We start from the raw sequence: 11,992 nt of genomic DNA, 5'->3' as shown, positions 1-11,992 counted from the left end.
AAACAAGGAAGGTAGACTTTGACCATGAACTCTTTTTTTGTCCCCCATCTCCTATGGACTGTTGCACTCTGACTACTCAAAACAGAAAAAACAGGTAAGAACTTGCACTTCATTTTCAAACAACATGTGTTAAGTCCACTTTAATCATGTGAGGTGTGAGGATACTATACTGCATAGTGCACACTGCATAGTGCACAAGGCTGCTGAGAGGAGCTGCAGTACACTGTGACTAATCGCCGCATCAGCTATTTCTGGCACGCAGGCAGCAGAGTTCACTGAAGGTTTGCATTTCCAATTATGTCCACTTCATACTGTGTGGATAGAAGATGTTTAACAGGCAGCAGCAGTTCATGGGTTGAGAAGTGGACGCTATAATCGGTAACTGACTGACTGGTCCGCCTCACAAAGTCTCACTTTGTGTGTCAGCTGCACAAAGGTGGAACATGAGTGCCTTCGTCACTCTCGCAACGGGCCAGAGGATGCCCATGGTGGGCCTTGGGACTTGGAAGAGTGCACCAGGACAGGTACAGGTCTGCATTGTCCAATGAGATCTAATAAGAGTGTTATTGTGGTTGTAGTTTGCAGTGGTGTTCCTAATATTTCCATTTATGGAGTTTTTAAAGCGTGTTTTAGGACCACATTTTTAAGCATAAAATGTCTAAATTAGCTGAAAAAAATCAAAGCTAGATGAGACCAAACCAATCAGAGTATGATGTTCAGTATTATGGCCACTGATTGGGTCGGCCTCAGGCAGCATTACTAAAGTGGATTTAATGAGTGTATGTCAGGACTGGGCAATTATTTTGCCTCGGGGGACCAAATTTATCGGAAAAAAATGTGTCTGGAGGCCGGTATATCTATTTACAGGAACACTAACACAAAACCTCACAATAATGTCTGAATGCTAAAAACGTTATGACAGACCGCCTTAAAAAACGGAATGGAATTTTACATTTTTTCACTGAATGAGACACCCAGAATTTACATTAAAAAATAAAGGATGCAGGATTTACAATATTAACTACGAACGATAAGACACTGAATATTGACAACATATGAACGTCGCTCCTCTTTTACCTCCCGCCCCCCCCCCGCCCCCCCCCCCCGATCGACATATTTTACAATCAAGCGAAACGCAAAAAAAATTTAACAAACACAGCGAAATATGAAGGCGAAGGGTAAAAAAAACACCTACAATCTGATATATCTGATGTATCACTAAGCTTTACAACTTTGTTGTAAAAATCTCCATCCGCGTCTGTCTCTGACACCCACATTTCAGGCTTGCCGCTCTAGAAACACTCTGTGGAAACGCTCCCCACCCACACTGCTTGGTGCCTCGTCTGAGCTGCTGTGAGTTAGATTACCATAGTAACTAATTAGATTAGATTGTATAGTTCAAGACTCAGGGTAAATTAAAAACATCACTGCACATCATAATGACAGCTACAGTTTCCATCTTAAAGTTCTAAAACAATTATTTGGGAATGTCCGGCGGGTCAGATTGAAAAGCTTAAGGGGCCGCATGTGGCCCCCAGGACTTAAATTGCCCCAGTCTGGTGTTTGTGGTTCTATTTCAATTGTAGAGGGCTCTCAAAATGTAAAAAAAAAACCTGTTTAGAAGGTTGTAAACAGGTTTTTCTATGCTACAGTTATAAAAAATATTTGATTTGTAAATCATTTTAGTTCACCAAAGTCAATTAACGATAACAAGGTTTTACAGTTCTTCCAAACGCAGCTCTTGATTGGATCTCTTAAGACTGAGGAAGTGTTCTTATTGAGATGTTGCGGCTCTTGAGTGTGCCAGTAATTAACAGGTGTATTTACGTGTTGATTGCAGGTGAAACAGGCGGTGCTGGCAGCATTAGACTGTGGCTACACACACATTGACTGTGCAGCGGCATATGGCAATGAACAGGAGGTGGGCGAGGCTCTGGCCCTCAGGGTCGGTCCCGGGAAGGTAACCTTGTCCAACATTAAAACACCTGTACACCACCTGCACTACGCAGTTCTACACCATTGCAAACAACAATAACAAAAGACCATCCATCCATCCATCCATCTTCTTCTGCTTATCCGAGGTCGGGTCGCGGGGGCAGCAGCTTAAGCAGGGAAGCCCAGACTTCCCTCTCCCCAACCACTTTGTCCAGCTCCTCCCGGGGGATCCCGAGGCGTTCCCAGGCCAGCCGGGAGACATAGTCTTCCCAACGTGTCCTGGGTCTTCCTCGTGGCCTCCTACTGGTCGGACGTGCCCTAAACACCTCCCTAGGGAGGCGTTCGGGTGGCATCCTGACCAGATGCCCGAACCACCTCATCTGGCTCCTCTCGATGTGGAGGAGCAGCGGCTTTACTTTGAGCTCCCCCCGGATGACAGAGCTTCTCACCCTATCTCTAAGGGAGAGCCCCGCCACCCGGTGGAGGAAACTCATTTCGGCCGCATGTACCCGTGATCTTGTCCTTTCGGTCATAACCCAAAGCTCATGACCATAGGTGAGGATGGGAACGTAGATCGACCGGTAAATTGAAAGCTTTGCCTTCCGGCTCAGCTCCTTCTTCACCACAACGGATCGATACAGCGTCCGCATTACTGAAGACGCCGCACCGATCCGCCTGTCGATCTCACGATCCACTCTTCCCTCACTCGTGAACAAGACTCCGAGGTACTTGAACTCCTCCACTTGGGGCAGGGTCTCCTCCGCAACCCGGAGATGGCACTCCACCCTTTTCCGGGCAAGAACCATGGATTCGGACTTGGAGGTGCTGATTCTCATCCCAGTCGCTTCACACTCAGCTGCGAACCGATCCAGCGAGAGCTGAAGATCCTGGCCAGATGAAGCCATCAGGACCACATCATCTGCAAAAAGCAGAGACCTAATCCTGCAGCCACCAAACCAGATCCCCTCAATGCCTTGACTGCACCTAGAAATTCTGTCCATAAAAGTTATGAACAGAATCGGTGACAAAGGGCAGCCTTGGCGGAGTCCAACTCTCACTGGAAACGTGTCCGACTTACTGCCGGCAATGCGGACCAAACTCTGGCACTGATCATACAGGGAACGGACCGCCACAATCAGACAGTCCGATACCCCATACTCTCTGAGCACTCCCCACAGGACTTCCCGAGGGACACGGTCGAATGCCTTCTCCAAGTCCACAAAGCACATGTAGACTGGTTGGGCAAACTCCCATGCACCCTCAAGGACCCTGCCGAGAGTATAGAGCTGGTCCACAGTTCCACGACCAGGACGAAAACCACACTGTTCCTCCTGAATCCGAGGTTCGACTATCCGGCGTAGCCTCCTCTCCAGCACACCTGAATAGACCTTACCGGGAAGGCTGAGGAGTGTGATCCCACGATAGTTAGAACACACCCTCCGGTTCCCCTTCTTAAAGAGAGGAACCACCACCCCGGTCTGCCAATCCAGAGGTACCGCCCCCGATGTCCACGCGATGCTGCAGAGTCACAAAAGACTAACATTTATATTTCTATCCATCCAACCATTTTCTTCCGCTCGCGGTGCTGGATCCTATCCCAGCTGTACACCCTGGACAAGTCACCACCTCATCGCAGGGCCAACACAGATAGACAGACAACATTCACACTCTAGGGCCAATTTAGTGTTTGTCCTTCCAATTTAACATTTAGATTTATTTTTAACATTTAAATTGACTATTTATGCCATTAGCTGGTATCCAGTCTAGTGTGTACCCTGCTTCTTTCCCAAAGTCAGCTGGCTCCAGCTAACCCGCAACCCTAATGAGGATAAGCAGCATAGGAAAGGGATAGATAGATAGATAGAACTTAACATTTAGATTTAACATGTAAAGTTATATTTAACATTTAGAATTATATTTCACATTTAGATTTTACATTTAGTTGTATTTCAGATTTTGATTTTACATTTACAGTTGTATTTAACATTTAGATTTTAAATTTTGAAGTATATTCAACATTTAGATTTTACATTTAGATTCAATATTTAGATTTAAGATTTAGAGTTATATTTAACAATTAGATTTTAAATTTAGAGTCATATTTAACATTTAGATTTTACATTTAGAATTATATTTAACATATAGATTTTACATCTAGAATTATATTTAACAATTAGATGTTACATTTAGTTACATTTACATTTAGTTATATTTTACTTTTAGATTTTACATCCAGATTTAGATTTAACATTTTGATCTAGGGTAAATATATAGATTTTGATTTGACGATCAGATTCAACATTTATATTTATACTTAACATTTATATTTAACTTTTGGATTTTTCATTTGAATTTTACACTTAGATTGAAGATTTAGATTTAACATTTTGATTTAGACTTAATATTTAGAATTAGATTTAACATTTATATTTAACATTTAGACTTTACTTTTCATTTTTGTATTAAGATTTAACATTTAGGTTAACCATTCAATTCCTACCTCAAATGTGTAGAAAATCATTTAAAGGTGAGAATGGTGAGCTAAATAAATTAACAATATATCAGCTGGAGAAGTGTGATTTAATTTTTACATTTGGCACCTTATATAAGAATATATATAATCACACAAACAAATTATATTTTATGTTATATTTGGCTCACACTTTTTTTGCATTGTTAAAAAGTAAATATGGAGAGATTTATTATTAGTTGGATTATTGATCCCTCATTGGGCATACAATTAACCATATTAGCTAAGTAGAAACATGTGATTCCTTACAGCCAATCAGAGAAGAAAGATAATGATACAAAATGTAGAATGAGGTAAAACACATTATACAATAATATTCCGGGGTCAACATTAACACAAAAAAGCCAATCACAAGTAAAAGAACCAAAACGCCTTTGTCGTTATTCTTGCAGGCGTTGCGTCGCGATCAAGTTTTTCTGACGTCGAAACTGTGGAACACCAAACATGACCCCTCAGATGTTGAGGAAGCATGCAAGACCACCCTGGACCACCTGGGTGTCTCCTATCTAGACCTCTATCTGATGCACTGGCCTATGGCCTTTCAGTGAGTCACTCCCCAACACTGTTATGTAAAGAGTATGTATATATATATATATATATATATATATATATATATATATATATATATCTACAACTCTTATTTTTTGTGATAGAGTGATTGGAGCACATACTTGTTGGTCACAAAAAATATTCATGATGTTTGGTTCTTTTATGAATTTATTATGTGTCTACTGAAAATGTGACCAAATCTGTTGGGTCAAAAGTATACATACAGCAACATACATTATCAATTTTAGTGATGTAGAAAAGTTACAATCGTATCAAATTAGCTTCATGGCATGGCCTCTTAACTTCATGTGAGTGATTATGATTGACGACACCTGTTGACTTCTCTGAACTCATTTAAATAGGGCTCATGTGATGCAGTCAAATGCAACAATGGGAAAGTCAAAGGAACTCAGCACAGATCTGAAAAAAATAATCATAGACTTGAACAAGTCAGGAAAGTCAGTTGAAGCCATTTCAGAGCAACTTAAGGTCCCAAGAGCAACTGTGCAGACAATTGTTCGTAAGTATAAAGTTCATGGCACAGTTTTGTCACTGCCACGATCAGGAAGAAAACGCAAGCTATCACCTGCTGCTGAGAGAAAATTGGTCAGGATGATCAAGAGTCAACCGAGAACCACCAAAAAGCAAGTCTGCAATGAATTGGAAGCTGCTGTAACACAGGTGTCAGTGTCCACAGTCAAGGGTGTTTTGCATCGCCATGGACTGAGAGTCTACCATGCAAGAAGGAAGCCCTTGCTCCAGAAGTGACACCTTAAGGCTCGTCTAAAGTTTGCTGCTGATCACATGGACAAAGATAAGACCTTCTGGAGGAAAGTTCTGTGGTAAGATGAAACAAAAATTGAGCTGTTTGGCCATCAATACCCAGCAATATGTTTGGAGGAGAAAAGGTGAGGCCTTTAATCCCAGGAACACCATTCCTACCGTCAAGCATGGTGGTGGTAGTATTATGCTCTGGGCCTGTTTTGCTGCCAATGGAACTGGTGCTTTACAGAGAGTAAATGGGACAATGAAAAAGGAGGATTACCTCCAAATTCTTCAGGACAACCTAAAATCATCAGCCTGGAGGTTGGGTCTTGGGCGCAGTTGGGTGTTCCAACAGGACAATGACCCCAAACACACGTCAAAAGTGGTAAAGGAATGGCTAAATCAGGCTAGAATTAAGGTTTTAGAGTGGCCTTCCCAAAGTCCTGACTTAAACCCCATTGAGAACACGTGGACAATGCTGAAGAAACAAGTCCATGTCAGAAAACCAACAAATTTAGCTGAACTGCACCAATTTTGTCAAGAGGAGTGGTCAAAAATTCAACCAGAAGCTTGTGGATGGCTACCAAAAGCGCCTTATTGCAGTGAAACTTGCCAAGGGACATGTAACCAAATATTAACATTGCTGTATGTATACTTTTGACCCAGCAGATTTGCTCACATTTTCAGTAGACCCATAATAAATTCATAAAAGAACCAAACGTCATGAATGTTTTTTGTGACCAACAAGTATGTACTCCAATCACTCTATCACAAAAAAATAAGAGTTGTAGAAATTATTGGAAATGTTCTTTACATATTTGACCACGTATATATATATATATACACTACCGTTCAAAAGTTTGGGGTCACATTGAAATGTCCTTAGTTTTGAAGGAAAAACACTGTACTTTTCAATGAAGATAACTTTAAACTAGTCTTAACTTTAAAGAAATACACTCTATACATTGCTAATGTGGTAAATGACTATTCTAGCTGCAAATGTCTGGGTTTTGGTGCAATATCTACATAGGTGTATAGAGGCCCATTTCCAGCAAGTATCACTCCAGTGTTCTAATGGTACAATGTGTTTGCTCATTGGCTCAGAAGGCTAATTGATGATTAGAAAACCCTTGTGCAATCATGTTCACACATCTGAAATCAGTTTAGCTCGTTACAGAAGCTACAAAACTGACCTTCCTTTGAGCAGATTGAGTTTCTGGAGCATCACATTTGTGGGGTCAATTAAACGCTCAAAATGGCCAGAAAAAGATAACTTTCATCTGAAACTCGACAGTCTATTCTTGTTCTTAGAAATGAAGGCTATTCCACAAAATTGTTTGGGTGACCCCACACTTTTGAACGGTAGTATATATATATATATATATATATATATATATATATATATATATATATATATATATATATATATATATATATATATATATATATATATATATATATACATATATATATATATATATATACACAAAACCCAAAACCAGTGAAGTTGGCACGTTGTGTAAATGATAAATAAAAACAAAATACAATGATTTGCAAATCCTATATTCAATTGAATAGACTGCAAAGACAAGATACTTAACGTTCGAAATGGAAAACTTTGTTATTTTTTGTAAATATTAGCTCATTTGGAATTTGATGCCTGCAACATGTTTCAAAAAAGCTGGCCCAATTGGCAAAAAAGACTGAGAAAGTTAAGGAAAGCTCATCAAACACTTATTTGGAACAATTTACAGGTGAACAGGCTAATTGGGAACAGGTGGGTGCCATGATTGGGTTTAAAAGCAGCTTCCATGAAATGCTCAGTCATTCACAAACAAGGATGGGGCGAGGGTCACCACTTTGTCAACAAATGCGTGAGAAAATTGTCGAACAGTTTAAGAACAACATTTCTTAACAAGCTATTGCAAGGAATTTAGGGATTTCACCATCTACGGTCCGTAATATCACTAAAAGGTTCAGAGAATCTGGAGAAATCACTACACTTAAGCGGCAAGGCCGTGACCTTCGATCCCTCAGGCGGTACTGCAACAAAAAAAACAACATCAGTGTGTAAAGGATATCACCACATGGGCTCAGGAACACTTCAGAAAACCACTGTCAGTAACTGCAGTTGGTCACTACATCTGTAAGTGCAAGTTAAAACTCTCCTATGCAAAGCGAAAGCCATTTATCAACAACACCCAGGAACGCTGCCAGCTTCGCTGGGCCTGAACTCATCTAAGATGGACTGATACAAAGTGGAAAAGTGTTCTGTGGTCTGACGAGTCCACATTTCAAATTGTTTTTTGGAAACTGTGGACGCTGTGTCCTCCGGACCAAAGAGGAAAAGAACCATCCGGGTTGTTATAGGCGCAAAGTTGAAAAGCCAGCATCTGTGATGGTTTAGGGGTGTATTAGTGCCCAAAGCATGTGTAACTTACACATCTGTGAAGGCGCCATTAATGCTGAAAGGTACATACAGGTTTTGGAGCAACATATGTTGCCATCCAAGCAACGTTACCATGGACGCCCCTGCTTATTTCAGCAAGACAATGCCAAGCCACGTGTTACATCAACATGGCTTCATAGTAAAAGAGTGGGGGTACTAGACTGGCCTGCCTGTAGTCCAGACCTGTCTCCCATTGAAAATGTGTGGTGCAATATGAAGCCTAAAATACCACAACGGAGACCCTCGGACTGTTGAACATTTTAAGCTGTACATCAAGCAAGAATGGGAAAGAATTCCACCAGAAAAGCTTCAAAAATGTGTCTCCTCAGTTCCCAAACGTTTACTGAGTGTTGTTAAAAGGAAAGGCCATGTAACACAGTGGTGAACATGCCCCTGTGCCAACTTTTTTGCAATGTGTTGCTGCCATTAAATTCTAAATTAATGATTATTTGCCAAAAAAAATAAAAATTCTCAGTTTGAACATTAAATATCTTGTCTTTGCAATCTATTCAATTAAATATAAGTTGAAAAGGATTTGCAAATCATTGCATATTGTTTTTATTTATGATTTACACAATGTGCCAACTTCACTGGTTTTGGGTTTTGTACTATACATATAAATTTACATACTGAATATATATATATATACATATATATATACTGTGTGTGTCACATGATGGTTTGTTTTTATTGTTGCAGACCAGGGAAGGAGCTGATGCCTCGACGAGAAGATGGGAGTGTGTGTTACTCCAATACGCACTACAAAGACACATGGGCCGCCATGGAGGAACTCGTAGACCAAGGTCTGGTCAAGGCCATTGGTCTGTCCAACTTTAACGCCAGACAGACCGATAACATCATCAGCACAGCCAGGCACAAGCCCGTGGTCAACCAGGTAGAACTAATGTTGGGTGTTAAGAAAAATGTTTCTATTTTACATTTAGATCTAATATTTATATTTCCTGTAACATTTGGATACAGATTTAACATTTAAATTTATATTTTACATTTAGACTTTATCATTTAGATTCAGATTTAGAATTTAGATTCAACATTTGGATTTTACATTTTAATATTTAGATTTAAAATTTAGATTTTACATTTAGATTTATTTTAAAATTTAGATTTTACATAGATTAAAATGTAACATGTATATTTAAAATTCAGATTTAACATTTAGATTTGTACATTTAGATTCCAATTTAAGTCAACATTTAGATGTTACATTTCGATTTTACAGTTCGATTTTAGATTAAGATGTAACATTTTTATTTAGATTTAAAATTCAGATTTGACATTTAGATTTACCCTTCATATTTAACATTTCAATTTAGATTGATGTTTAACATTCAGATATAACATTTGTATTTTGATTTAAGGTTTATATGTATATTCAACAATTAGAGTTAACGATTAGATTTATATTTAACAACCCCAAAAGGGACAAGCAGTAGAAAATGGATGGATGGAATTACATTTATATTTACCATTTAGATATAACATGTTTTCATATTTAAAATTTAGACTTTACATTTATTTTTAATGATTCAACTTTGAGTAGTTTAGTTTATTTCAAACATGCTTGCAAAGTTCCATCAAAATTGTTTATAGTTCACAGGTCATCATTTCTCACACTGTGTGTGCTTCATGGTTGCTGTAGGTGGAGTGTCATCCATATTTGTCCCAAGTCGATCTTCTGGCTCACTGCAGGTTAGTCACGCATCTTCTGAAATACTAGAACCACAACTAATGTGCTGATGAACGCACCACAGGTCAGTGGCCGTGTGTCTGACAGCCTACAGTCCTCTGGGCAGCGGGGATCGCCCTTGGGCCTCCGCTGATGAACCTTGTCTGCTGCAAGACCATCGACTGGGAGAAATATCCAAGAGGTGCCATAAAACACCTGCACAGATCATACTGCGGTAAGACTTCTTTAAAATTAATGTGCATGTCTAGGACATAGCATTAGGCACAGTCAAGTTTACGACAATGCCGTCTGTCCAAGATCTCATACTTGATCTCCTTAGATCAGGGGTCGGCAACCCGCGGCTCTTTGACCACTCTGATGCGGCTCAGCTGCATACTTGCCGACCCCCCCCCCAGGGGGCAGGCTGTAGAGGGCACCAAAGGCAGTGCCAGCACTCCCTGATATTCGGGAGTCTCCCGGAAATAATGAGAGGGTTGGCAAGTATGACGCTATCAAGCGCCATTGATTAAAATCTCGCGGGCCGCACTGACATCAAATTTCCATATTAAAGTGCGTGCCGGTGCGTGTGTCTGAGACCCCTGGTCAACATAGCACAAAGCAATTAAAGCTTTGTATGCAGTGTTTTTCATTTTAAATTAAATTTTTTCTTTGTGGCTCCCATTATTTTCTTTAATTTGTGAAACTTGCCAAAATGGCTCTTTGAGTGATAAAGGTTGCCGACCCCTGCCTTAGATTGACAGACAATGGATTAACATTTACAAACTTTAATAATGTTCAATTTGTTATTTTGCACAACAATGTATTTTCTCATGAATTCATTTTAGTACAAAATATGAATCAGATTAAATTCAAGTTAGATTTAAAAAAGTATACAAATATTGATTTAAAAAAGTGTGGAAATATATATACAGGACTGTCTCAGAAAACTAGAATATTGTGACAAAGTCCTTTATTTTCTGTAATACAATTAAAAAAACAAAAATGTCATACATTCTGGATTCATTACACATCAACTGAAATATTGCAAGCCTTTTGTTATTTTAATATTGCTGATTATGGCATACATCTTAAGAAAACTCAAAAATCCTATCTCAAAAAATTTGAATATTTCCTCAGACCAAGTAAAAAAAAAAAAAGATTTATAACAGCAAAACAAAATCAAACATTTGAAAATGTCAATTAATGCACTCAGTACTTGGTTGGGAATCCTTTTGCACGGATTACTGCATCAATGCGGCGTGGCATGGAGGCAATCAGCCTGTGGCATTGCTGAGGTGTTATGAATGCCCAGGATGCTTCAATAGCTCATTTGCATTATTGGGTCTGGTGTCTTTCAGCTTATTCTTCACAATACCCCACAAATTCTCTATGAGGTTCAGGTCAGAGGAGTTGGCAGGCCAATCGAGGACAGTAATGCCATGGTCAGTACACCAGTTACTGGTGGTTTTGGCACTGTGGGCAGGTGCCAGATCATGCTGGAAAATAAAATAATTCCATATAGCTTTTCAACAGATGGAAGCACGTTAGTTATTTTAGGATGCAACCTGGGGTAGAAAAGATTTCAATCAATCAATGTTTATTTAAATAGCCCTAAATCACAAGTGTCTCAAAGGGCTGTACAAGCCACAACGACATCCTCGGTACAGAGCCCACATACGGGCAAGGAAAAACTCACCCCAGTGGGACGTCGGTGAATGACTATGAGAAACCTTGGAGAGGACCGCATATGTGGTCTCCCTCTAGGGGAGACCGAAAGCAATGGATGTCGAGTGGGTCTGACATAACATTGTGAAAGTCCAGTCCACAGTGGATCCAACACATCAGCGGGAGTCCAGTCCACAGTGGATCCAACACATCAGCGGGAGTCCAGTCCACAGCGGGGCCAACAGGAAACCATCCCGAGCGGAGACGGGTCAGCAGCGCAGAGATGTCCCCAACCGATGCACAGGCTAGTGGTCCACCCGGGGTCCCGACTCTGGACAGCCAGCACTTCATCCATGGCCACCGGACCTATGCAACTCCCCCTCGCAAGGGACAGGGGAGAAGAGGAGAGAAG

At 40.2% G+C, this 11,992-nt stretch overlaps 1 protein-coding gene across 5 annotated transcripts in view; it reads left to right on the top strand.

The window, feature by feature from the left end:
* akr1a1a (aldo-keto reductase family 1, member A1a (aldehyde reductase)) overlaps window positions 1–11,992 on the top strand; it is a 15,844-nt gene continuing 3,852 nt past the window's right edge. Inside the window, exons 1-8 of one of the 5 annotated variants that reach the window (XM_062050842.1) lie at window positions 1–94; window positions 154–281; window positions 427–530; window positions 1,841–1,960; window positions 4,858–5,009; window positions 8,928–9,123; window positions 9,889–9,938; window positions 10,001–10,150. In XM_062050842.1, the coding sequence (XP_061906826.1) occupies window positions 444–530; window positions 1,841–1,960; window positions 4,858–5,009; window positions 8,928–9,123; window positions 9,889–9,938; window positions 10,001–10,150 (755 nt within the window). In that variant the 5' untranslated portion in view covers window positions 1–94; window positions 154–281; window positions 427–443. The other 4 variants (XM_062050846.1, XM_062050843.1, XM_062050841.1 and 1 more) reach the window with 4 other exon arrangements.

This window comes from Entelurus aequoreus, linkage group LG06, assembly GCF_033978785.1.
Source record: "Entelurus aequoreus isolate RoL-2023_Sb linkage group LG06, RoL_Eaeq_v1.1, whole genome shotgun sequence".
Classification (NCBI taxonomy): Eukaryota; Metazoa; Chordata; class Actinopteri; order Syngnathiformes; family Syngnathidae; genus Entelurus; species Entelurus aequoreus.
This window is presented reverse-complemented; position numbering and strand designations above follow the sequence as displayed.